The sequence below is a fragment of the Artibeus jamaicensis genome, unplaced genomic scaffold (genome assembly GCF_021234435.1).
Source record: "Artibeus jamaicensis isolate MK-2021 breed Jamaican fruit bat unplaced genomic scaffold, CSHL_Jam_final contig_525, whole genome shotgun sequence".
Lineage (NCBI taxonomy): Eukaryota > Metazoa > Chordata > Mammalia > Chiroptera > Phyllostomidae > Artibeus > Artibeus jamaicensis.
Genome location: NW_026521874.1, coordinates 6,031,684 through 6,057,177, shown reverse-complemented (window position 1 = coordinate 6,057,177; position 25,494 = coordinate 6,031,684). Strand labels below are relative to the sequence as shown.

At 58.1% G+C, this 25,494-nt stretch overlaps 1 protein-coding gene across 3 annotated transcripts; it reads left to right on the top strand.

Moving 5' to 3' along the window:
• The first annotated feature begins 22 nt into the window (after nt 1–22).
• RASAL1 (RAS protein activator like 1) lies at nt 23–25,494 on the top strand. 3 transcript variants are annotated; one of them, XM_037133482.2, is made up of 21 exons: nt 23–403; nt 4,065–4,121; nt 6,304–6,417; nt 6,578–6,639; nt 8,950–9,079; nt 11,061–11,142; nt 11,231–11,362; nt 13,137–13,225; nt 13,720–13,837; nt 13,976–14,129; nt 14,514–14,578; nt 14,786–14,898; nt 16,690–16,882; nt 19,538–19,675; nt 20,198–20,342; nt 21,470–21,642; nt 22,606–22,743; nt 22,827–22,962; nt 23,685–23,805; nt 24,604–24,680; nt 24,939–25,494. In XM_037133482.2, the coding sequence occupies exons 1-21, from the start codon at nt 339–341 to the stop codon at nt 25,076–25,078; spliced, it is 2,442 nt and encodes an 813-aa protein (XP_036989377.2). In that variant the 5' UTR covers nt 23–338; the 3' UTR covers nt 25,079–25,494. The 3 variants fall into 3 exon arrangements, with proteins under 3 accessions (XP_036989377.2, XP_036989376.2, XP_036989378.2); XM_037133481.2 differs by having other exon boundaries at nt 21,467–21,642; XM_037133483.2 differs by lacking the exon at nt 11,231–11,362 and having other exon boundaries at nt 21,467–21,642.

Below are 25,494 nucleotides of genomic sequence, written 5' to 3'. Positions count from 1 at the left end.
CCCCTTCCGCCTTCAGCCCATCCTGCCCGCCCACTAGGAGCTCCAGACTCAGAGGCAAAAGCCGGCGGTGCTCCCAGAGCGCTCTGCCTGCTCCGCGCAGTGCTTCTACCTGTAGAGCCCCGGGCGTTGGGGAACCCCCCTTCCCGGACACCTATCCCATCTTCTCCCTCAAAATCCTCCCGCCCAGCTACCCGCATCCAGTTAGGAGGCGCTGGGACCCCAGGACACGGCGCCAGGCTCGCAGCTGGTGCCATGTAGACTCCCTCCTCTTTCCCCCACGGCGGTCCAGTCTCGGAGCCTGGGCGCCCTCCTGCCCGCAAAGTTTGGGGTTGGGCGCCATGGCCAAAAGCAGCTCCCTGAATGTCCGCGTGGTGGAGGGCCGGGCGCTGCCCGCCAAGGACGTGTGAGTACTCCCGGAGCCAGTAGGGAGAGAGGGGTGCACGCGGCATGGGATGGGGCGGGGTCGTCCATTCCGCGTGCTAGGGAGGGGCAGCGAGGGGGGGGGTCTTGTCTAAGACCCTAAGGCCCATATTGGGGCAGATTCGCTTTCATGGGGTGAGGGACCCTATGCCCATTGCTGTCCTAGTCAGAGGGGGTGCCCAGACTTAACAGATGCCCCCCTTCTGCCGCCCCCTCTCCCGGAAGAGGGGATGACTTTATTCTTGGGATGTACTAAAGGGGGTCTCCATAGCTTCTGCCTGGCAATTGGAGGGCCAGATTCTGTGGGAGCTGGGGAGGTGCATGGGAAGGGGGGGTCTCTTCTTTAGTGCAGGTAGGTGTTGGAGGTGGGGCTTCTCCAGGCTTGAGTGGGCTCTTAACGACAGAACCCTGGGGAGGAGCCCCGAAAGGCAGGGGATCTGGGTGGCCCCAGCATTCCTCTGTGTGCATCTGGGATTGAGGTTTGCAGGGTGTCACCAGATGACCAGATGGCCAGTGGTCCAGCCCTGGGGGAAACTGGGTTCCCTTGACCCAGAGCCCTGAGCTCCCCAGCCAGTGGCTCCCAGCCCAGCATGGGCCTCCCCTGGGTGCTGAGTGGCTTGAAAGCCAACTGCCCCTCTGCAGCCCCCTTCCCAGCCAGATGTGATGGGTCTGGAGAGCCCTTGGGCCCCCCTCAGTCCCAGTCCTTGGCTCTGCTTCCCCTAGCTGAGTCAGCAGCTGCCTAATCAGCAGAATGGTGGGAGGGGTCCCCCTCCTGCTTGGCCTAGAGCCCAGAAGGGGTTCTGAGGGTGTCAGCACCTGGGATAGGTATGGGATCCTTGGCAGGACATCTGCCATGTGACCTTGAACCTGGTTCTTTCTGGGTCTCAGTGTCCCATCTGTGCAGAGGGAGCTCTGGACAGGGTCTCCAGGCCAGGAGCAGCCGTGTGGGTGGGGAGCCTATGAGACTTTACCCCCTGGCCAAGGCAGGCAGGAACCTGGATTCTGAGCTTCTGCACAAGTGGAGTCTGGGGCTTAGCTCTGCACTAACCCCCCCAGCTCTGGGTCCCAGGAGGGAGTATCCTTGCCTTCGATTTCATGACCTGCCCCCTCCCCAACACTACAGCTGTGTCAAGGGGGTGGGGGTGGGGAGCTGCTGAGAGCTCCCTCCGTCCTCAACAAATAAACAGGCCCCTGAGACTGAGGCGGTACGCTGTGCCAACACAGTATCAGGACAAGCCCCCTGCCTCCCTCTTTCTGAGATGTCCTCTGGGAGCCCACGAGAATGGGAGATTCTGGAACCGTGGGGACACACACTGGGGCTCGGAGTGGGGCCCTGGCAGCTGATGGAGGGCCGAGGAGGGGGCCCTTCCAGAAACCGGCGTTTCCATCTCACTGAGCTCCGCTCCCTGCCCCCCACCAGTCCTGGTGAGGGGCGGCCTCTCCTGAGGAGGGAGTTGAGTCATACCTGGTTCCTGAGCCATCCCTCCTCCTTCATGTTCCTGGGCCAAGGTGAGCTGTGGCATGGGCCAGTCCCCAGAGCAAAAGGTAGGGAGTCACACAGCCTCAGCTGGGGACCCAGACCCCTGCCTCGGTGTCCCCGTGCTTAGCACTTCTTATGGTGCTGTTCGCATTTCCATTTTACAAAAGGGCAAACTGAGGCCCGGAGTGACAAAGTCACTTCCCTAACATCTCATGGCTGGGATATGAAGACTGACCGTTCCCACGCACAAACCAGACTGGGCAGGCAGACTTGGGGCTGGCATTCCCGCACTTGAGGTGGGGAGGGGCCGTGGGAGAGGCTAAGGGTCTGGAGAGATCAGGGATCTGAAGGGGGCGGCCCCCTCCCGCCACAGTTGCCCCTACCTGATGGGAACCTGATAAGGCCCTCGTGCGTCAGAGCCCCGCAGCTGACATGTGAGCCTGGCTCCCAGGAGGGCCCGGGTGTCAGGCGGGGTCACCAGGAGGGGCTGTGCCTCCCAGCCCTTTGCTGGTGGGATCCCGGTCCACACCTGCAGTTGGGGAAGTGGAGGAATGGGAACCTGCCTTAAAGAAGAGCAGGGATAGGGAGCCCAGAGACCGAAATGAGATGTGGGGGGTTATCCAGCTGGGGACACCCATGGGGTGGAGCCAGGTAGGCAAACTGAGGCTCCTGGGGTTACTCAGCCAAAGGGGAAACTGAGGCCCGGGGCACTACACAGAAGGGGGGTTGGAGGTAGGAATCTAGAGAGGAGCTCAGAGACCCAGGCCACTGCCCTGTGGGCACCCCACAGGGAAATGAAGGCGTGGGAGCACCGGGAGCACCCAGCAAAAGCAGCCAAGGGAAGGGCTCCGGAGCGGACAGCGAGGCACAGGGAGGGCTCAGCCAGCAGACGAGCCTCGGGTTGCAGCCCTCCTGGCACCCACGTCCCCGTTCCTTGGAATCCCTGAGGCATCTGTGGATCAGTGACGAGCTGAACTGAGAAGGGATGACAGAGAGAGTGGGGGGGGCGGCTGGGGTTGGAGGGAAGGGTCATTTGGGGAAGGTGTTGTGAAGGGTGCTGGAGGCGGCCTTGGTTAAAGGGGGTGTGGACTGAGCCCTGCAGACCTGGGTTTGGATGCTGGCTGGCTGCTGGTGGGGGTGGGGGACACAGGTCCTCCCCAGGGAGCTCACAGTTCAGAAGTTGCGGGGAGCCTGGAGACAGACACTTAACACAGGGAGAAACAAGGGAGCAGGGTGATTTCTGGCGCTCAGAGGCATCGGAGGTCAGTTTCACGACAGATGGTGATGGTCAGAGAGGTGAGGATGAGGTCTGAACACAGGAGGAAAGCCAGCCATGGCAAGATCGGGGACGGCGTGTCTCAGGCAGGTGGAACAGCACATGCAAAGGCCCTGAGGCTGGACTGAGCTGGGTGCGAGACAGAGGAGGCCTGTGTGATGGGACAAGGGGAGGTGAGGGACCGGGCTGGTAACTCTTATGAAGGGGGGATGGCACTAACTTTGGTGAGCTGATGGCTCATGGCTGCTGGAAGGGATGGGGCACATCTGTCCTGCTGGGTGGGTTTTGAGGTCTGGGCGCTCTGGTCGGTGCCTGCAGTGAGAATCTGCTGATGTCCTTCCCTGCTGCAGGCCAGGCCGTGCCTGTCCCCTACCCAGGGAAACACCATTGCAGTGGGTATCTGGAGAGGGCGATGCTTATCCCAGAGGGTGGCATCGAGGCACCCGTGGGGAGAGCAGTGGGGGAGCCGCCAGGCGCCCCACTGTGCAGTGTCTGCTTTAGCTCCTGCAGCCTCCCGGGAGGTGTGTGTTAACGTTATGCCTGAGTTCCAGAGCCCGGGCTCCACAGTCGGCTGGCACCCTTGACCTCTGCTTTGGGCTCCCTGGGACGGAAACTCTGAAATTCCTCGCTTTGGGCCTCGTTACTCTGTGTGTGGGTGGACACCCAGGGAGCCCACGTGCAGTGGGTGGGGTCGCACTGGGTGGGCTGTGCCGCCGTGACATCTCCTGCTGGTCTCCTGAGGTCCTGCCCCGTAGCTGGACCTGTCGTGGGGCCCTGGGCAAGCCTCCCCGCTCAGGGCCTCTGTAGCGCCTCTCTGTGTGATGAAGGTGGGCTGGGGTCCCCACCCCGACTGCCCTCTAACACCGCCCCCAACCTCCTCCTCCGCAGGTCTGGGAGCAGTGACCCCTACTGCATAGTGAAAGTGGATGACGAGGTGGTGGCCAGGTGAGGAGCGGAGGCCGGGTCTGGGGCGAGGAGAGCGGGGCTGGGGAGGGCAGAGGGGCCCCTCCTAGACCTGGGGAGTCCAGGCATCAGAATTCACAGGAGAAGGAGGTGCGGCGGTGGGGTTGGGGGGAGGGCAAGGCTCACCCTGAGGGTGGACGAAGCGGGCCTGACATAGGTGCTCCCGGCCCTGGCCTCAGGACCGGACAGCCGGGGCTGTCAGCTCCTCTCCCCACGGAGCCCCAACTGGCTCACACCTTCCCCCTGCACCTGACGACGTCCCTGCTGGCTCCCTGGGGCTGACTCAGCGGCTGCCAGCCTGTGCCTCTGAGGGCGGCCTCTCTGGGGCAGGCGTCTCACGCTTGGCTGGGCTGGCTGGTTCCGGGCCTGTTTGCTGGGTGCTGGGGGCATGAGGGTGCGTGTGTGTGTGCCCAGCTGGGCGGCTGGCGAGTGTGTGTGGGGGTGTTGGAGGGCTGGTGTCTGGATGTGCGTGTCCCTGAGGGGATGCGGGTTCACAGGGTCACTTTGTGTACCCCCGTGTGGTGTGCGTGCATGTGGGGGGGTGCACACACATGGGCTGCCCCGTACACACATGTGCAACACAGCCTGCTTTTTGGGTACACAGGCGGTGATGTGAAGCTGTGTGAGGGCGTGAGTGTGTCTGGTGCGTGAGTGAGTCTGGGCAGGGGGGGCATCGGGCTGGGTCATGCTCGGTTCCCACCCCCGCAGGCCTGAGGGGTGCAGGTGGGTGGATGGCTGAGGCCTCGGTTCCTATGGAGACAGCAGGAATCAGGATGCTGCTGGCGTGGGTTCTGGTCCAGATGGGCTGGGAGCTGGGGGCAGGGAGCCCACATGGGGCCAGGTCAGCCTGCAGCGTCCCAGCTGACCCCTCTGTCGGTCTCTCTGGGCTCACGCTGCCCCCTTACCCAGAAACCTGCAGGCTGATTTTCTGTGTTACCTCAGGCTGCTGTCTCCACCCCCCTGGGGGCTCTGAGGAGTGCCCCACCCTGGGGGCTGGGAGCCTGAGGGACTTCCAGCAGGGAAAGGGCCGGTGTAGGGGGAAGAGGGTGTGTGGGAAGGAGGGTCCATCTGATGGGGCGCCTTGGGGTCAAGGGCAGGGTGTGCGTGCATGTGTGTGCGCACATGTGCACACGCTCACACTCTCAGTTGGGGAAGAGGGTACGAAAGGAAGGAGGGTGGGAGTGGCAGGTGCGCAGCCAAATCTTGCAGCCGCACATCTGGGTGTGTCTTTGCCCAGCAAGTCGGTTCTCGGTTCCTCGTTGGGCACAGGGAGGTGCGTCTGCAGGGGTGTCAGCGTGAAGATGCTCTAGGTGTGTGTCTGTTCTGGAGCCTGGCTGGGTCCCTGTTTCTCTGGGGGTCCCCCTCATGTACGGAGGGCTCGGGCTCCTGCCGACTGAATGGTCTTCTAGCCCCTCACACTCCTGCCTGTCCCTGCCAGCCCCTTCCTGTGCCTCAGAATCAACAAGCTCGTCCTTGCTCCTTTGCACATGCTGTTCCAGCCACTTGGAATGCTTGTCCTCGTCCTTCCTGCCCACTTTGCCCGACCAGCTCTTGCAGGGAGCCTTCCTTGACCCCTTCTATCCCCACGCCCAGACCCAACCAGGCACCGCTGAGCTAACCACAACATGGGACTTCCCTCACTGGGACGTAAGAGGTGGGGGGCTGGGAGGTGGGGCGCTGGGGGAGCACAGGCCTTGGTTTCTCTCCCTCTGGTCCTCTGAAACTCGTAAGGCTGGGCACCCAGTCGGGGTGTTTACAGCGTGAAGGAACAGATGGCTGGATGGAGCTGTGCATGTTGTGTTTGTGTGGTTCTGTGGGTGTATTCGCTGTGTACAACTGTCATGTGTGAGTGTGCCTCTCTGGGTCTCTGTGTGCGCCGGAGCGATTTTCGTCTGCGTGTTTGTGTGAATGTGTGTTTTCTCCGTGTGTGTCTGGATGTGTTGGTATGTCGAAACGCATAGATGTGTATTTCCAGAAATTTCCGAGCCTGCAGATTGTGTATCTGTGTAGGTGTGAATATGTCTCCTGGTGTCTCTGGCTTCCATGGTGGATCTGCGTCTCCATTTCTGCGAGTGTCCCTGCGAGAATACGTGTGTGCGTCCAGGTGTCTGTCTGCTGCCTGTGTGGCCCAAGTCCTCCCAGCCCCCTGTGGCCCCTTTTGCAGGACAGCCACTGTCTGGAAGAGCCTGAGCCCCTTCTGGGGGGAGGAGTACACGGTGCACCTGCCCCTGGATTTCCACCACCTGGCCTTCTATGTGCTGGACGAGGATACGGTGGGGTGTGTGCACTGGGGACCCACGCTGGGCACCTGAGGGGGGGCGGGTGCCCCGGAGCGAAGCACCCATCCACCTACCCAGCCCTTGATGTCTGCCCTTGCTACTCCCTGGGCGGGGCGGGTGGGCTCTGGCTTGGACCCTCACCTGCCCGCCTTCCCACAGACACGACGACATCATCGGCAAGATCTCGCTGAGCAGGGAGGCAATTGCAGCTGACCCCCGAGGTGGGTGAGGGACGCTGGGCCTCCCTCTGCCAGGCAGCAGGAGGAGGGGGTGGCTAGGCCCTGGGGCACAGCAAGGGTCATGGGGAGCACAGAGCCCTCAGTGGAAAACTCGTTCGGTTTTTGTTTCTAAACAGGAGAGAAATGTGGGGGTGGAGGGATGTGGAATACTGCTGGTGTGATAGTGGATGAGGAGAAGTGGGCGGGAAGCGGTGGAGGAAGGGGAGCGAGTTGGTCCTTACGGGTTCTCTGGCAAAGATGCCCGGGCTCATCTCCACGGATTCTCTAGGGTCAGGTGTCGGCCAGGCCAGGTGGAGTATCTGGTGGAGGTTGATCAGAGATAGGGGCCAGACCAGAGTCTGGACTTTCTTCTGCGGGTACTGGGGAGCCATGGATAGTTTTAGAGCAAGACAGTGAAAAGATTGGAGCCGTGTTATAGGGGGAAAGGCTGACAGGAGAGATTAGATACATTTTCGGAAGATCTCTGTGCTGCGTGGTGGATACTGGATCGTGGTGGGACAGGAGTAGCAGCGCTGGGAGATCAGTCTGGAGCCTGTGCCAGGACCAGGTGAGGGAAAGCTGGCAGCATCCTGGGCCTGGGGGCAGGAGTGGAGCCAGAGAGAGGTGAGTTGGACTTTCGCTTCCAGCAGCACGGGCGCCACATCGTCAGAAGGGCACTCCTGCCATAGAACAGCTCCTGCCACCTGAGTCAGGGTGAGGTCCCTAATACATTGTTGGATCTGCTATAAAGGAGAAAAACCCCTCACTCTTCTCCTCCCATCCCCCAATCATGAGCAACACCTAACCGGGAGTGGAGAGCAACAACAGCAAAGGAACACGGAGGGATTTCCTCAAAAGTAAATGTCAGTATCAAATCTGCAGTCAACGGACGGAATCTGGAGCTGGCGCCCCGGCATACAGTATTGACTCTGAGACGACCCCCCATTAGACCGAGAGTTCAGAGGGGCCCAGAATGAGCGAGCGCCCCAGTTCTCCAGCAGCGGCATCCTCGTGTTAGGTTTCCCACAGAATGAGAGCAAACCGATTGAATTCACAATGTTGTGCTCCAGGAGCCCCCCACACACAATGCCTAGTGCGTGTTAGGGGCCGAGGAAAGGGGAGCGTTCGTGCCCTCTGGGAATCAACAGCTGGATTAACCTGAGCCACGTGAGCTGCCACAAGCAAATCAGCAGACTGCCGTCCTCAGATTTAAACCCATGGAGATTTTAGATTCTGTAACTGTGATAAATGGAACTTTACAGAAATTAAATATTTAGGTAAAAAAAAAAGTCATCACTAGGAAAGGCCAGCACGAACCACAATAAATTAAAGCCATGCATTTGAAAGAGACAAACAGACTTGAAGAAGAGCTAAGCCGAACTTTCAGAGGTAAACAGCACAGTTGTTGAAGTTAAGGATTCAGTAGGTGAGTTCAGTAGGACGTCACCTCGAGCAGAAGCGAGAATTAGTGGGCTGGGAGTGAGATGTGAAGGACTTATTTAGACTTTAAGCCGGAGAAACAAGAAGGAAATATAAAAGAGAAGTTTGGAGACATAGAAATACCTGAGAAGGCCCAACATTCGTTTAATTGGAGTCCCAGAGGAGAGAATAGGAAAACATGGGAGAAGAAATAAAAATCAACACTGGGGAGAGGAAATGAATAAAATCGAGGACCTCACAGTTTCCAGAACTCAAGGAAGGATGTGATTTTCTAAGCACGGGAAGCACAGCCTGCACTAAGGATAAGAAGCATCCTTACGTAGACACATCAGGGCGAAACTGCGGAGCGTCGAAGGCGTAGTGCTTGAAATAAGAGGGGAAAGATGGACCATTTACCCAAGAACAAGGATTAGGCTGACAGGACGTCCCAGGAACTGCAATGGAACCTGGAAGTCGATGGAACAGTTTTTTCAAAGAGCTGAGAGAAGTGAAAGAGAGAGAAAGAGAGAGAGGGAGGTTGAGACTGACATTGAGGTTGACTTGACTGATCCAGGCAGGGAGAAGGGCCCAGAGGAAGACGCAGACAGCAGTGCCCAAGATCTTTTTGAGGGGAAAGTGCCAGGGGACTCCATGGTTAAGGGCGTGGGTCCTAGGACTATACTGTCTGCGTTCAAACCTGAGCTCCGCTATTGACTGGCTGTGGGATTATGGACCCAGCACCTTCCTCTCTGGGCCTCATTTCCCTCATCTGGAAGCGGGGGTAATCGCAGCACCTACGTCAGGAGGCTTACATGAAAAGTCCCTACTTCAGTGCGTTTCTGATGCCTAGTACATGGTAGGTGCTTAATAAAGGCTAGTGCCTGTGCCCTCCAGGGATTGACAGCTGGATTAACCTAAACCGCGTGGACCCGGATGCGGAGGTGCAGGGCGAGGTCTACCTGGCCGTGCAGATGCAGGAGGACCCGCAGGGCCGCTTTCTTCGCTGCCATGTGCTCAAGGCCAGGTATGGTCATGGTGGGGGGTGGCAATGGGGGTCTGGGAAGGAGCAGGAATCCCCTGGCTGCCCCCAGCTGCTGCCTTAGCCTGTGGGGCCTCCTCGCTTCTGGGGCACTTCTGGGCTCGCAGTCAGGATGCCATGGAGGCAAACGGGTCAAGCTCACTGGACTGCAACTTCCTGGGGTAGAAGCATAAGCCAAATCCTTGTTGGGTTCCAGCAGCCAGCAACCCAAGGCTGTATACACTCAGGATGGCCAGATAGATGAGTACAGAGGTGTAGTAATCAAATTGTAAGTGGTAGAGACACAATTCATACTGATGGTCTCATATGAATGACATGGAACTTCAGGCGTGGCTGGATCCAGCTGCTCAAATGGTGACATCAGGAATCTGTAGACAGATTCCTCAGCTGTCTTTCGCTTTAGCTTCATTCTAAGTCTCTCCCCAAGGTATGGCAAATAGCTCCAGCAGCCTCAGCTGCCATCCCAGCAGCTTGGCAGCTCGAACTGAAAAAGTTCTGTCTCTTACCATTTCCAATGAGCGCTTTAGGGAGAATTCTTACTGGCTTAGTCTGGGCCCATGTGTGTCTCTGAATCAGTCACACTGGCTCTGATTCGTCAGGGGTGAGTCATAAGCCCATCCCTTGAGTGGAGGCAGGGATCAGCCCACCTAAGTCATGTGGGCCGGGAGTGAGGGTGGGGAGGTCCTGTCCCAGAGAAGTATCAGAAGGAACATGGGTGCGGGACCAGCAAAACTCACAAATGACCCTCCAGGGGCACCAGCCTGTGGGGTACCCATCTTTCCTCCTGCCTATTTATCACTCTGTATTCCCCTTTCTCTCTCTCTCTGATCCCCCCATCATTCTGCTCCTTTCAGTACTTTCCCCTTTCCCCCTCTTATCTCCCATGTTGTTTGTCTGTCTTTTTTTCACACCTTACTCCTCCAACCTTCACTTTTAGGCCAATTCTCGCCCAGGTTGGGGAGGATCTCTATTTCTAGCTTGCTGTGTGACTTTAGAGTCCTTTCTTTCCCTCTCTGTGCCTTTCCTACCACCTCCAGATTCCTGTGCCCAGTGGGGATCCTTGGAGTCTGGGCGAAGGAGTACAGGGTGGAGGGCAGGGGGTAGGAGAAAGGACTCCGTGTGGGGCAGGGCCTCCTCCCCAGCCACAGGGCTGTGAAGGATCCTTGTAACAGTAAAGGGACCGATTGCTGTTGCTTAGCAACTGGGCTGGCTCCTAGGAAACCAAAGAAGGCTTTGGATGCTGAACAGGGGTGGGAGAGGCGCAGAAGGAGGAAGCAAGCAGCCCCTGGGGGGTGGTGTCCCTGGATTTGGGGGGCCTCAGGAAGGAGGGGTGGGGGAAGGCTCTCGGGCTGTCACGACGACCAGAGGCAGGGGTCTCTGCCTCATGCCTTTTCTTGGGTCCTAGGCAGGGCGTGGGCCTGGGAGTTTGTTGAATGAATGACTGAGCTGAGCCCTCACCACCTGACAGCTGCTATGCTAAGCCCTTTCCACACATCATCTCATTTAACCTTGGCCTTGTGAGGCTGGTGTGTTATTACTCCCATTTCCCAGATGAGGCAACTGAAGCTCAGGGAGGGGAAGTGATTTTCCCAGTGTCACCAGCTTGGAACCCTGGCATCTGGTCTCCCATCCAGGGGCTCCAAAGAAACTGAGGCCCCCTCCCCCTCCCCCACTACATCTTCACCTGCTGGGCTTTGTGATGTGGGACTCGGCCTTTTAGTGCCTCAGTTTCCTCATCTGGGACATTACTAGTGCCTCCCCATAGGGTCACCTTCAGCAACAGGAAGAAATGGGCTGGACAATGGTGAGGGGTGCCCTTCACTGCGTCCCTGCAACAGAGCAGGTCATTACCTTGGAAACCAGTGGGACTTGAATGGCCTGCCCTGAGCCCCCTTTCCAAGGTCCAGCTTGGGTCTTTGTCCTTGTGGGTCCTGTGTCCCCCACTCCTGTCCTCATCTACCCCCAGGGACCTGGCCCCCCGAGACATCTCCGGCACGTCTGACCCATTTGCACGCGTATTTTGGGGCAGCCGGAGCTCGGAGACGTCGGTGAGTGGTGAAGGGCAGCTGGGGATCAGTGGGACACCTGGGGGGGGCCCCAGTCCGCTCTCTCTCATGTCCAACCCCCTCCGCCCAGATCATCAAGAAGACTCGCTTCCCACACTGGGACGAGGTGCTGGAGCTGCGGGAGGCGCCGGGCGCCCCTTCCCCGCTGCGGGTGGAACTCTGGGACTGGGACATGGTGGGAAAGGATGACTTCCTGGGCATGGTGAGCGCCCCCCCCCCCCATTCTCTGTGGCTCCGCACAGGCTCCGAGGGGGAAGGAAGGGGAGCAGGATTGGGTGTCCTGGGGTGCGGAAGGGTGGATGTGAAGGCTGCTTCATCAGGTCTGGGTCATGGACCTCCAAAGGTGCAGGGAGCTGCCCAAGGTCACGGCTGGGGCCCAGATTCCAGTTCTGAGCTGAGAGTACCCAGGGGGACTGTGTGCTGGCCCCGTGCTAAGGGCTTCTCCAGCACAACCTTATTTACCCTCATGGCCACCCTCATCGGCTTGGACTGTTGTCCGCATTTCACGGATGGGGAAACTGAGGCTCAGTGAGGTGAAGTCCCTTTCTCAAGGTCATAATATGACTAAGACACGGCAGAGCCAGGATTTGCGTGCAGGTCTGTCTGACTCCGAAACCTAAGTCCTTAATTCCTGTTCCTGGAAGCACTGGGGGCAAGGTCTTTCCCTCAGTTGCCCCCTCTCTGCAATTGGTGGGGTTGGTCCTGCCTCTCCACAGTAGTGGAGGTATCAGGGGTGACTGTTGTTGTCTTTTTAAGATTTTATTTATTTATTTTTAGACAGAGGGGAAGGAAAGGAGAGAGAGAAAGAGAAACATCAATGTGTGGTTGCCTCTCACGCACCCTCTATTGGGGACCTGGCCTGCAACCCAGGCACGTGCCCTGACTGGGAATCAAACCGGTGACCCTTTGGCTCACAGGCCAGCACTCAACCCACTGAGCCCCACCAGCCAGGGTCGGGGGGTGACCGTTTTTAAAAGGAGGCGATTAGAGCAAATGAGAAGGAGGCTTGGTCAACGCAGGCTGAGCCTCAAATGGTTAAAGATAGTTAGCAAATGGTAATGGAAAAAAATACAGTAAAGATGGGAAAAAAAAGAATAAAAAAGAGTTCCCATGTGACCCAGCAATTCTACTCCTAAATCTATACTGAGGAGAAGTGAAAACATAGCTGTCCACACAAAAACGTGTACACGAGCGTTTGTAGCGGCGTTGTTTATAATTAAGTGCCAAAGTGGAAGGAACCCAAATGTCTGTTAACAGATGAGTGAATGAACAAAGGTCAGACAGCCACCCAGTGGAATATCACTCAGCCATGAAAAGGAACAAAGTACCGACACCCCCTACGACAGGGGCGCCAACATGACGCTAAGTGGCAGAAGCCTGCCCTCCCCCCCAAACCTCATACACATTAGTGATTTCATTTATATGAAAGGTTTTAGGGGGCTAGGGGTTGGGGGTGGGTGCTAAGGGGTACAAGCTCTTGGCGGGGCTCGTAGGAAATGTTCTGAGGTTGGTGGTGATGTTCGCACAAGTCTGAGGATACTGAAAGCCATTGGGTTATGCGCTTTAACTGGGTGAATCTCATGGGATGCTAATGAAATCTCAGCAGTTATTTTAAAGGGGGGCTGGAGCTCGGGGGGCCTTCAGGGCTGTCTGGAGGCCTTTGCACAGGTGCAGTCGTGTCCCTGCACAGACCCAAAAGGACACAGTCCTACACGCTGTCCCCAGCAGCTCTGTGACCTTTGGCAAGTCACTCCGTGTCTCTGAGCCTCAGTTTCTTCTAATTAGTGTTCCCGGCAGCCCTCAGGGCCCCAGCAGGACTAATAGTTTGGGACTGGGGGAGGGAGTGACGCCGCTGTTGTGCTGATGGGACACGGTGGGGGAGGAAGGGGTGGGTGGGCAGCCCGCACTCTTCTTTCAGGGCTGGGTGGGGCAGGGTAGGGTCCAGCTGAGGGTCCCCGTGTCCCCCGCCCCCGCAGGTGGAGTTCCCCCCGAAGGTCCTGCAGCAGAGCCCGCCCAATGGCTGGTTCCGTCTCCTGCCCTTTCCCGGAGCTGAGGAGGGTTCTGGGTAAATTCCGGGCTGCGGGAGGAGGCCAGGCTGGGACCGTGCTGGGTGCCATCTTCAGCGGTGCCCACGTCAGCCCACAAGCTGTCCCTGTCACTTCGTCCTTTTGTTTAACAGATGTGTGTGAACGCCTCATGGTGTATGTTTACACAGGTCTAAACGTGTTCCCCTTATACCCACCCACCTTCGCACGTGGCCGTTTACACTTATTGCTGTGTGATCAGAACCCTGGGTCCTTCCACACCTGTCCACACCTGTTCACACTGTCCCTTCCTGTCCATTTCTTTGCACTAGTCACAATGTTTACACTGTGCGCACCTGCGCATTCCTGCTTATAGCTGTCAATATCTGTTCACACCTGCCCATACCTGTCCACGCTCACCTTGTTTTGCAAACATCCATACTCCCTTCCTGTGTTCACACCCACCCATCTTGGCTCTTCATGCCTGCTCATGTGTGTTGCCATGCCTACATACCTGCGGTCTGACCCTGGTCAGGGGGAGCCTGGGCGCTCTGCGGCTGAAGGTGCGCCTCATCGAGGACCGCGTCCTGCCTTCGCGGTGCTACCAGCCACTCCTGCAGCTGCTCGCGGAGTCTGCCCTAGGGTCAGCAGAGGTGGGTGGTCAGACGGTCAATGGCATTGGGGGTGGGGGACGATCCAGGTGCTGGCCTCCACCTGCTTCAGGGGCACCTGTCTGGGCTCTTCTGCTTTGGAGTCCCGGGCCACCTCTCCTGCCCTCTGTCCTTTTCCAGGAGGACATTTCGAGCCCCCTGGCTGTGCTGGAGGAGCTGACCTTGGGGGACTGCCGCCAGGACCTCGCCACCAAGCTCGTGAAGCTCTATTTCGGCCAGGGGCTGACCGGGCCTTTCCTGGACTATCTCACGCGGCGTGAGCTGGCGCGGACCAGTGAGTTGCCCCCATGAACCCTGGGCATCACTCCCCAGGGATGAGTCTGCAGGGGGCCTCTGAGGGAGTGGGGGGGTGCTCAGGCAGAGGACGGGGGCTCCTGTGTGTGTGTGTGTGTGTGTGTGTGTGTGTGTGTGTGTGTGTATGTGTGGAGGCTTCCCCATGCTGTGCGTCCCAGCCAGCTGGTTTTTGTCACTGTCGAGCTGTGTGACCTTAAAAGCAGATCGCTTAACCACCCTGGGCCGCTGGGCTGTGAACGGAGTTGATGTTGCAGGTCCCCTCCACTCCTGGGGCTGGAGGAAGCCTGATCTCCCCCTCGGGTGGGTGTGGGTGAGCTGAGTCAGCCCCCCATGTCCCAGCCAACACTTCCTTCTGCCCTCCCAGCCGACCCCAACACCCTCTTTCGCTCTAACTCGCTGGCATCCAAGTCAATGGAACAGTTTATGAAGGTGAGTTGGCAAAGGCCTGGTGGGACCTGGCAGCGGCTTCCTCCAGGGGAGCCCCTTCCCGGTGTTCACCGGGACCCCAGAGCTTGGCTGGCTTCAGATGGCTGTGGATAGCTGAGCTGGGGTGCTGATGGTGGGTGCCTGCCTTTCACCCCGAGTGGCACCCTCACCAGCCCTCGGCCACACCCCGGCCTCGCCCTCTGCCCCCAGCTCGTGGGCATGCCCTATCTGCACGAGGTCCTGAAGCCGGTGATTAGCCGAGTCTTCGAAGAGAAGAAGTACATCGAGCTGGACCCATGCAAGATGGACCTGAGCCGCACCAAGTAAGCAGAGCTGAGGGGTGAACTCTGACCCCCAGACACCCTCTCATCCCCCGAGCCTTGTCAGGTTGGGTCTGTGCCCCCTGCCGCCCTGGCGGGAGCCCTGCATTCCACTTCATGGCCTCACCTGTGTGCACATCAGTCCCTGGGCTGCCTAGGTTAGTGGTTCTGGGCAGGACAGGGAAATCTGAGCTCTAGGTTCGAATCCCAGCCATGCCATAATCGGTGTGCAAGTCACTTTACCACCATAGGGTGTGCAAATGAACTGCGGTGCACACGCACAGCCCAGTGCTGACTAATGTTTCATGTGTACCGGGTATTGCTGGGGTGGTGGTGGGGGCTTCGGGCCACGCGTGGGCCTGCGTGCACAGGTGGGGCCTGCAGCCCCTGGGGAGAGTGGAGGAAGCACGGCAGTGGCTGGAAGGTCATTCACGCCTCCGCCAGCTCTTCTTTCCAGGCCCCGCCCCACTCCAGCCAGGGTGGGCGGGCTCGTTCCTGCCAGGCCTGGAGAGCTGGGTGCTGGGCAATCTACCGGGGACTATGTGGGCCTGCAGAGGGTCTTACCTTTGCTTTGGCCCCTGCCCACCCTTTCCAACCACCCCAAAGGCAGGCATCGGGGCCCCTTTTCCAGATGGGGAAACAGCCTCAGAGAGGGGAGGTCACCTGCCTAAGGTGGCAGAGCGGGGATTTAAACCCAGGCCCTGAGAAAAGGGCAGCACACCCGGCAAGGACAGAGCGCAGAGCATCCAGGCACCTGGGCAGTGCCGGGTGGCAGACAGACCCTGCATGGGAGTCCTGAATTCTCATCTCAGCTCTGCCCACTGTTGGCAAGGTGACCTCTCTGAGCCTCAGTTTCCTCATCTGTTACACGGGAACCATCAGGCTACTTAGCCTATCAGGTGGCCATGAGGATCAAATGCTACAATGCCGGGGACATCAGTCCAGGGCTCGGCTCCTTGGGTCCAGGACACAGCGGGGCCGAGACCCACCAGCCTGCTTCTGGGGGGCTATGTCTGAGGGTGGGCAAGACAGACCCCTCCCCTGGAGGAAAGGAAGGAAGGAACAAGACACATGCAGATGGAAAAGTGCTACTCCATCATCCACTCAACAGAACAATTGTTGAGCACCTACTGTGTGCTGGGCACTTGCTGAACCCTGAGGTCACAGCAGAGGATAAACAGACACAGATCTTTCTCTTGGGGGGAGACAGAGCATAAACCGAAGAAGCAGGTTCTTGCAGGGCATCCGTGGGGTGGAGGAAAATAAAGCTGGGGAGGCTTGGGGACATACCGGGAGCAGGGGCTTGCGATATGTGGTCACAGGTGGTCACAGGGATGGCCTCACAGAGAAGGGGACATTTAAGCAAACACTCGAGGGAGGTGAGGGAGAAAGTCACGTGCAGAAGAATGCTCCAGGCAGAGGGAACAGCAAGTGCAAAGGCCCTGGGGCGGAGGCGCATGGCTGGCGTGTCTATGCTGAAAATGCATTTTGCACCAGGGTCTGTGATGATGTGTGACGAGGGAGGGATGGCTTCTTTGAGGAGGCAACATTTAAGCTGAATGTGGGGGCAGGAACATCCCAGGTAGAAGAAATAGCACTTACAAGGGCTCCCAGACAAGAATGAGCTTCATGTGTTTAAGCAGAAGCAAGGAGTCGGTGGGATAGGCAGGAGGGGAGGTTGCGGAGGTGGGACCGGTCGGTGGGGGCTGTCTGAGCCCAGGGGGGGCCGGTGTGCAGGGGTCCGAGCAGGCTGGGGCTGCGGCCCGAGGCTGAGCTGCTCTGCTTGCTCCCCAGGAGGCTCTCCTTCAAGGGCACATCCTCGGAGGAGCACGTGCGGGAGGCCAGCCTGGGGCTGCTGACTGGCTACCTGAGGCCCATCGTGGATGCCATTGTGGGCTCCGTGGGGCGCTGCCCGCCTGCCATGCGCCTGGCCTTCAAGCAGCTGCATCGGCGAGTGGGAGAGCGCTTCCCGCAGGCGGAGCACGAGGTGGGCCGGGCACTCCCATTGGGCAGACGGGGAGATGGAGGCTGGGGAGGGCAGCAGCTTGTTCAAAGTCACGTGGAGAGTCAGGGAAGAGGTGGGACAGAAACTAGGCCACCACCCTAAAGTGCTCTGTGTCCTGGCAGAAGTGGGTACAACATTCTGGTAGGGCCTGGGACCCCCTAGGGGTGGTGGTAATAATAATAATAATAATAATAATAATAGCAGCAACACTATATGCAGCAGGGATCAGACCTTGTTTTGCATATGTATTACCTTACCTAGTCCTCACATCCACACAGTATTATTCCATTTTACAGAGGAGGAAACTGAGGCCCAGAGATGTGAAATTGTACAGCTAGAAAGGGGTGGTGCTGGGATGGGCACCCAGCCGGGCAGGCCGGCTCCCGAATCTGTGCTCATAACCACCAAATAATAGTGGGACACAGAGTGAGTGCTTCTGCAGTTCCAGCTGTGTGTGTGCACGGGCCCACGTGAGAGAACGAGAGGTGTTCCCCCCAAATTAAGTCTAAGTATGAATCCTGCATGAGGTCATGCTTTCCCAATATTGATACAAAAGTTGAAAACTCAGGTGCTGCAGAGGGTAAATGAACAAAGCTGCCCAGGTGTGGGACAGTAGGGAGTGGTGGGGACTGTGGCAAACTGGCACTCCCACAGCTTTCTCAAGGAGACAGCTGCAGGCAATGATCACCATGTAAAATTGCCAGCTCTTCAGCGTTTTTGTTTTTTTTTTAAAGCCAACATTCTGAATTTTATGTGAGATTCCCTCATTTTTAAAATGTTGGCACTAATTCACCTAAAAAAAAAAGAACCCCAACAAAACAACACTTTTGAGTTGGTCATTACACATTTGTGGCTGGACTGGACCTCAGGTTATCCGTCTGAGACCCCTGGGTGTCATGCTCAGCACACTCCCGAGGTGGCTGTTGTCCTTGCTCATGAATGACATCACGTGAAGCTAACTTACCTGGTGCTCATGCAGCAGAAACGCAGACTCAGGTTCCCTCTGCAGAAGGGTCCAAGACTTAAGTGTTGGAGACCTAATAGCCCATGCCCGGAGCCTGGGTTATGAGCTCTGGATTTATGCCATGTTGCTCCCTACTTCCTGTTTACAGATGGAGAAACTGAGGCCCACAGATGTAAAGATCCTTGGCCAAGGCCTCCAGACTCCCAGCTAAAGTTTCTCTGCTCACCCCTACCCCAGCCTCCAATGAGGAGCAGCCTCCCAGCTGGGACGTGGCTTGATTTATGCCCCACTTTGCTGGGCTCTCTCGCCTGGGCTGCTGGCAGAGGTGCTAAATGGGACACAGCTGTGGCAGCGAAGAGGGAAGGGAAAGGGAGGCCAGCTCCCCAGGCTGCCCAGCCCTTGTGGGTGGAGCCAATATCTGAGACAGCCCAGAGTCCCCAACTCTCAGCCCCCACAGTGGGACAGGCCTTGGGCAGGGAATAGGGACTTCCTCAGGCTCACAAAGGTGGCTGGGGTCAGGGAAACCCAGGGGAGCCCCTTTCTCTGCCTTCCTGACACCTGTTCCTTCTTCTCAAGAAAGGAGGAAGTCATGGGCTGATGTCAAAGGCTAAAATTACCCTTGAACTTGGCAGGTGGGGGGATGGTGACCTTGGGGGCAGTTCAGGATTCCAGATGAGCCAGGTAGGGGCAGAGACCCTCCCTCTGTGCAGTTCAAGTGCCCAGCCCCTGGCAGGGCTCACTGTCAACACAGAGGTGGCCCAGGAAATTGGCACACACCCGGGGAGGGTATAGCCTCAGGTGTAAATACAGCTCCTCAATAAACACCGAGCACATTCTTAGGCTAAATATAGGCCCCTGAGGGGGAGAGGGGCGTGGGGCATGGCTTAGGGGGAGCCGCATGCACCCACAGACACACCCTCTTCCTGAGGCCCTTCTGCTGGTGTGTGCAGGTGGCCGGGCCCGGGACTCACGTGGGCAGGCACCGTACTTCCTGGTTCGTACAGGGCAGAGGCTGGGCCTGGGCGTGCACGTGGGTCGGGCCCTGGAGCCAGCCCAGCTGGGTTCCCTAATGAGCCTCAGTGTGGTGGAGAGCAGAGAGCTCAGATGCTACCTGGGCTCAATCTTGGTTCAGCTGTGAGGCCTTAGGCAATGACCTTCCCTCTCTGGGCGTCAGTTGCCTCATCTGTAAAATGGAGATACAATACTTCCAGGGGTGAGGGTTCAATAAACAAGTGTATGGAGAAGTTTCTGGCCTGCTGCTATTTATGATAAACCATAGATCTGGGTTGGAATCTTGCCTCCTTTACTCCTCAGCTGTGTGACCTTGGGCAAGTCACTCGATATCTCTGAGCCTCTGCTTCCTCATCTGTAAAATGGGAATAATGATGGTGCTTTCTTTATAGGACTGGGACCTTCGCAGTCTCTGAGGATGCTTGGCTAAATATGATTGTGCAGTAGTAGTACTATTACTTCATTTTCCAGGTGGAAAAACTGAGCTCCCCGGCCCCACCCCACCCCTACAGAAGCTTCCCTGGCAGACCAGGATGGCCTCCCGATCTGTCTCCCATTTCACCTTCTCTTGCCCCACACGTCTACAGTCCTTGCTGCCTCCGTTTCCCCAGCGTGGACATGGGTTTTGGGGCCCCCCCCTCATCTGCTGCCTTTCTTGGCAGGACGTGAAATACTTGGCTATCAGCGGCTTTCTCTTCCTGCGCTTCTTCGCACCTGCCATCCTCACCCCGAAGCTGTTCGACCTCCGGGACCAGCACGCAGACCCCCAGACCAGCCGCTCACTGCTGCTGCTTGCCAAGGTGCCCCTACTCAGGGTGGTCTGAGCCAGGGCAGTGCACGGTAGGAGGAGGGCGGGGAGGCCAGACCCAGAGGAGACCCTGGGAAATCCATCTGAAATGCCACCGTTCACGTCTGCACTGAGTGCCAAGGCATTCGCTGTGCTCTCTCATTTCCTCTTTGGGAACAAAGACCCAGCTCTTCCAGGAGGGCAGTCCTCCACACCTTAGTATTCATTAGACCCTCCTGTGCAAAGCAGCCACATTCGGAGGTTTTGACGGGCGCCAGGGTACAGGACATCGGATCAGGCAGTCCCGGGGGAGGGACCTGGGCTCAGGAGGGAACGGAATCCTATGGAAACTGGGGGTGTATATCCATCCACATGAAGACACAGCTATTGCCCAAAGCTGTGAGTCTTCTCCTTTCTGTTGGTACTGATTTGGGAGCCAAGACTCTTGGGTTTTGGGGTCTGGGTTCTGGGTGTGCAGAGGGCCCGCTGCCCTGCAGTGACCTTGGCCCTGGCACCCCCTGCTTCTTCGCTCCAGGCTGTGCAGAGCCTTGGAAATCTGGGCCAGCAGCTGGGCCAGGGCAAGGAGCTGTGGATGGCCCCCCTGCACCCGTTCCTGCTGCAGAGCATTTCGCGTGTGAGAGACTTCCTGGACGAACTGGTGGACGTGGAGGGGGAGGCGGGTAAGTTCCTGTGGCCTTGCCGTGTCTGGCTTGTCACTCCCCTGGGCCCATGTGACCTGCCCTTCTACCTCCCCTCCCCCACCCCTAGCACTGAGACGGTGGACCTCTGCTTCGGTGAGTTAGTCAACTAACATTTCCTGGCACCCACTGTGCCATTCTTTCTACGGGTGGGGACTGAGGCACGGTGTTCACGCAATCGACAACCATACTGAGTGCCTACTATGTAACAGGCACTCGTGCTGGGGAAAACCACTGAACGAGGCGGAAGGAACTCCTGCTCTTGTGGAAGTGTTATTTCGGTGGAGACAACAGTCTGTAAATAAGATGAATTAGCAAATCATGGTGTGTTAGGAAGTGCCGAGGAGACAAAAGAAAGGAGGGAAGGGAATGTTGAGGTAGGGGTGACAGGTCAAATGTTCAGCTGGGGTAGCCAGAAGTAGTCTCACTAGAGTGGAATTAAATCTCTGAAAAAGCACAGAAAGTAAGCCATGAGGACCCTGGGGAACAGTGTTCCGGGCTGGAACAGCATGTGCAAAGGCCCTGAGGTGGGGATAGAGAGCAGCAGTGAGGAGGCCAGTGAAGGAGAGTGAATGAGGGAGAGCGAGGGAGAGGTGAGGAGCCAGTCTGTGTGGGGCTTTGTGGGCAGTGAGAAGAGCTTTGCCTTTGACTTGGAGGGAAAGGGAGCCCCAGGACAGCTTCAAACAGAGTTGGAGTTGAGTCCATGACACAGTGTGGGACCCAGGTCATGAGATAGTTGGGTCCAAGCCACATTGGAGCAACCTGTTGAAATGTAAAACCCTGGTCGTGGCTGGAGGGGTCCCTGTGGTGCCATGGAGGAGCCTGAGTCTGGGCTCCCTGAGGATGGCTGGGTCTGAGGCGCTCCCTGGGAGGACTCGTAGATGTAGCTCCCCCTGCTGGCTGCCTGTGCAGCGGCCTGCAGATCCCTCAGGCTGGAGAGGGAAGGTCAAGGCCGAGTTTGTGCTCCCCACCCAGCCCTAAGTGACTCGAATTCCTGCCTCTAGGGGAGCAGAGAATCATGCTCATCCGTGAGGCCTTGGACAGACTGCCAGGGTAGGCGGAGCCTGGGCAGGAAGGGCTCACTGTCCCTTCTTCCCATTTCCCAGAAGCTGGGGGCCCAGCCAAGGCCCTGGTCCCGCCCTCAGTGACGGTCCGAGAAGGTTACCTGCTGAAGCGCAAGGAGGAGGTGCCCGCCAGTCTGGCCACATGCTTTGCCTTCAAGAAGCGTTACTTCTGGCTCAGCGGGGAGACCCTCTCCTACTCCAAGAGTCCCGAGTGGCAGGTGGGGCACCAGTCCACTGTGGAGGGGTTCCCAGTGCCCCTCCCGCCACCTTCACAAAGCAGCCTTTTTGCACCCAGGAGGACACAGAGGCCCAGGTTGGGGCAAGGACTTGTGCAAGTTCAAATGCTCAGGCAGGCTCCGCTCACCCCCTTGGGCCAGTGTGCATCCAGGTCAGGGACAGGCCTACAAGTACACACCCTCACCGTCTACCGCCTTTCAGAACGTACACTGGGAGTGGCCCCGACACCCCCTCCAGATGTGGACATGCACAGGACAAAGACAATGCCTACACACCCTCAGGTGTTCCCAGATACTGCAAAGACTCACTCAGGTGCAGGCCCGCAGTCAGGCGCACGTGTCTGGGCGTTCCCTCCCTCACTCATCAGACCTCTCTGGGCGTGGAGATACAGCAGTAAGCAAGACGGGTCCCTGCTCTCAGGGGGCTGCCCCTGGAGTCTGGCACAGGCGGAGGGGCGCTGGGATCCGCCCACGGCTGCGTGCACACCGTAAATAACAGCTCGCACCGGAGGGGTGCTGATTCTAGAGTTCAGCGCCCCGGGTTCTCATTCTGGCTCCCCCAGCTGAGAGACCTTGGGAGGGCCATTTACACTCTCGTGCTTGTTTCTTTTTCTGCACGTTGGGGAGAAGAATAGACGCAGCCTCAGAAATGTGTTGGGACGATGAAATAAGTTGATAAATGTGAAGCGCTTAGAACCACATCCCACGTGCCGGGTCTGTGGTGGTGGTGGGGACTGATGCCTCATGAAGTTGTCACTCACAGAGGGTTGGGACTCAGTGGAACAGCTGAGTGGACGTGCACACAGATCACAGATACAGGAGGCTGACCATCCTTAGCCCTGGGGACCCCACGTGACGCACACACCCCGAGGAAAGCTGTCCCTGGGGCCCCGCACCCTAGCGCCGGCCTTCAGCCCACCCTGCCTCACCAACCTTCTCTCCCAGACGCGGTCCTCCATCCCGGTGTCCCACATCCGCGCGGTGGAGCGCGTGGAGGAAGGCGCCTTCCAGCTGCCCCACGTGATGCAGGTGGTGACGCAGGACGGCTCGGGGACGCAGCACACCACCTACCTTCAGTGCAAGGTGAGGCACGGGGCGGGGGGCGGGGGATGTCCATTGAGACCCGCCTCACTCCGGCCCGTAACCTCCCCCCCGACTCCCTGCAGAATGTGAACGACCTCAACCAATGGCTGTCGGCCCTGCGCAAGGCCAGCGCCCCCAATCCCGACAAGCTGGCCTCCTGCCACGCGGGTGCTTTCCGCAGCTCCCGCTGGACCTGCTGTCTCCAGGCGGAGCGCTCAGGTGAGGGGGCAAGGCGGACTCAGGTTCCGCCCTCCCCACCTGTCAATCAGCTGTCGGGACTAGCGGTGCAACATGGAGCAAGTTACTTAACCTCTCTCTGCCTCAGTCTCTGCCTAAAGTTTGAAATGGGGTCTATAACAGTGCTACCTCCTAGGGTTTTGTGAAGATTAAACATGAGGTATTATTTTTTGGAAGCACCCACTGTGTGCCAGTGTCACACAGACAGGCATGAGGCTCGCTCTCAAGGAAGACAAATGACTAACCAGGCCACTGTAATACAGCTTCCTACGTGCTCAAAAGCCCAGAGGCTTTTGAGACTCCACGAATACCTCTGACCCACCCCCAGGGTTGGAGATCAAGGAGGACTTTCTGGAGGAGGTGCTGCTTAGATGTGACCTGAGATGAGTAGGAGTGGAGCTGTGAAGCTGGGTTCAGGGATGGGGTAAGGAAGAATGTGGCAGGCAGAGCAAACAGCCAGAGCCTGGACTGGACACAGAGAGGGCAGAAGGGTTGGAATGGCTCGGCCTGGCTGCGGCTCGGCCTGGAGACAGGTGAGGCCATCGCTCTGCCCTGCGGAGTTGGAGAGGAGCCCGTGGGGCTGGAAGGAAGGAGGGTTTGCAGACTGATTGGAGAGGCAGGAGGGGCGGTGCTGGTGACAACCTGCCTTGGGGGCTTCTGGAAGGGGAATCGGAGGGGTTACTGATGGTGCTGTGTCCTTTCAGCTGCTGGCTGCAGCCGCACACACTCGGCTGTCACCCTGGGGGACTGGAGGGACCCCCTGGATCCCGATGCTGAGACCCAGGTGGTATATCGGCAGCTGCTCCTGGGGCGGGACCAGCTCAGGTGGGTGCCTCACTCTTCCCACTTTGCCCCGTACGGCCACTGGGGGCTCCTCTGTTCATTTAGTCACTTTCCATGCGCATCGGCTGAGGTTGGAGCAGGGGAGGGGGCAAGCTCAAGGTGAAGATGGGGAAGCATTCTTGGGCGGACCCTAATGCATACCTGGATCTTAGCATCTTTTAGTACCTCCAGAGACAAGGGAACAGACCTTGGATGTGTTCCTCCCCATGTCTGGCCTCAGGATCACTTATTCAGTGACAGATTTGTTCCAGCTCATCATAGAATGGGTTCTGAAGCTTGGCCTGCGTGGGTTCAAATTCTGGTCTGGCCACTTATTGGCTGTGTGATCTCGGGCAAGTTGCTTATCCTCTCTGTACCTTAGTTTCCTCATTTGGGAACCAGGGTTAGTAACGGTGCCTGCTTCATGGGCATGTCCTGAGTATCAGATGAGCTTATGCAGGTAAAGCCGCAGAGTCAGCTTTCAATAAACGGTAACTACAGCGATGCCGCAAACCTTAGGCAAGTTATTTTGCCTCTCGGTGTCTCAGTGATCGTCAGCCTCACGGCGCTAATAGGAAGTGCCTACTTCAGACGAGTTTCTCGTGGTAGTTGAAGGAGCTAATCCAGGCGAAGGGCCTGGAGTGGTGTCTGGGGCTCTATCAATGTTGGCCGTGATGAGGATGTTGGTGGTGCCGATGAGTGGGAACCTGCAGCGTCTCCTGCAACCAGCAGAGACTCTCTGGGGTGGAGTAAAACTGGGACTCAGGGGTCAGCCCTGTCTGCCTCCCTCTCGATGTCTAGAATGAAGTTCCTGGAGGACTACAACATGGACACAAGCCCAGAGGAGGATGCGGGGAAGGACCCCAGTTCCGTGGGAGGTAAGGGTTCAGTTGAGGGGTCCCTTTACTTTGCCCTGACACCTTCTACCACTTGCCAAGTCCACCCCCATGTCCTCCAAGTCACTCTCCTGTTTCCAGTCCACATGCAGGCCAGGGGCCTGTGTGTGGGGTTTGTGGCACCTGTTAGGCTTCTCGGGGCGCAAGACAAATCTGGAGTTGGAGGAAGCCAATGGGTGTGGGTTGGACTGCTTGCCCTGGCCCGGCTGAGCCCCTGTGGCCCCCTTGTTTCCCTCCCAGGGGCCTGTCCCGAAACCCTGGACCGTCAGAGAGAAGCAGCTGGCCGCCTGCTGGAGGTGCTCGAAGACCTGGATCGAGCCCATGAGGACTTCCAGTGGCAGGAGCAGGGGAAGGGCGCCCCAGGTCCCCTTGGGCCCTGAGGAAATGCCACAGGCAGGCTGGGAAGAAGAGTAAGGAGCCATCGGACCTGTCTCAGAGTGCCCTGGCCAGGAGTCTTCTCGTGGCTGTCCTGTACCTCGTTGATGCTGTGACTTGGAGGCTGCTGGAGACTGCCCAGTCCCATGTGCTGTAGGCCCCAACCCTGAGGCATGGACGCAGGGGCCAGCCTTGCACTGACGGAGTCTCACTCTGGGGTGAGGCAGACTGGAAGGACTGGGGTGAGGAGCCTGACTCTTTTGGCTCAGCCCCAGGTTGCTGCTTCCCGGGACCGGCCTCTCCCCACACTGAGGCGGCCAGCCTGACCTTGAGCTGCTGGATACAGCTGTACCTACATCCCCGATGCCCATGTGGCCTTGTTGCCCCAGACAAGCACTAAACTGACTCAGCCCTTCCTGTT

Bases quoted from the DNA above. Each gene is read 5' to 3' on its own strand.
- RASAL1 (XM_037133481.2), top strand. From the start codon at position 339: ATGGCCAAAAGCAGCTCCCTGAATGTCCGCGTGGTGGAGGGCCGGGCG. The intron at 23,806-24,603 runs GTGGGTGCCTCA...CTCGATGTCTAG, and splicing joins CTGGGGCGGGACCAGCTCAG to AATGAAGTTCCTGGAGGACT. The intron at 24,681-24,938 runs GTAAGGGTTCAG...TTTCCCTCCCAG, and splicing joins GGACCCCAGTTCCGTGGGAG to GGGCCTGTCCCGAAACCCTG.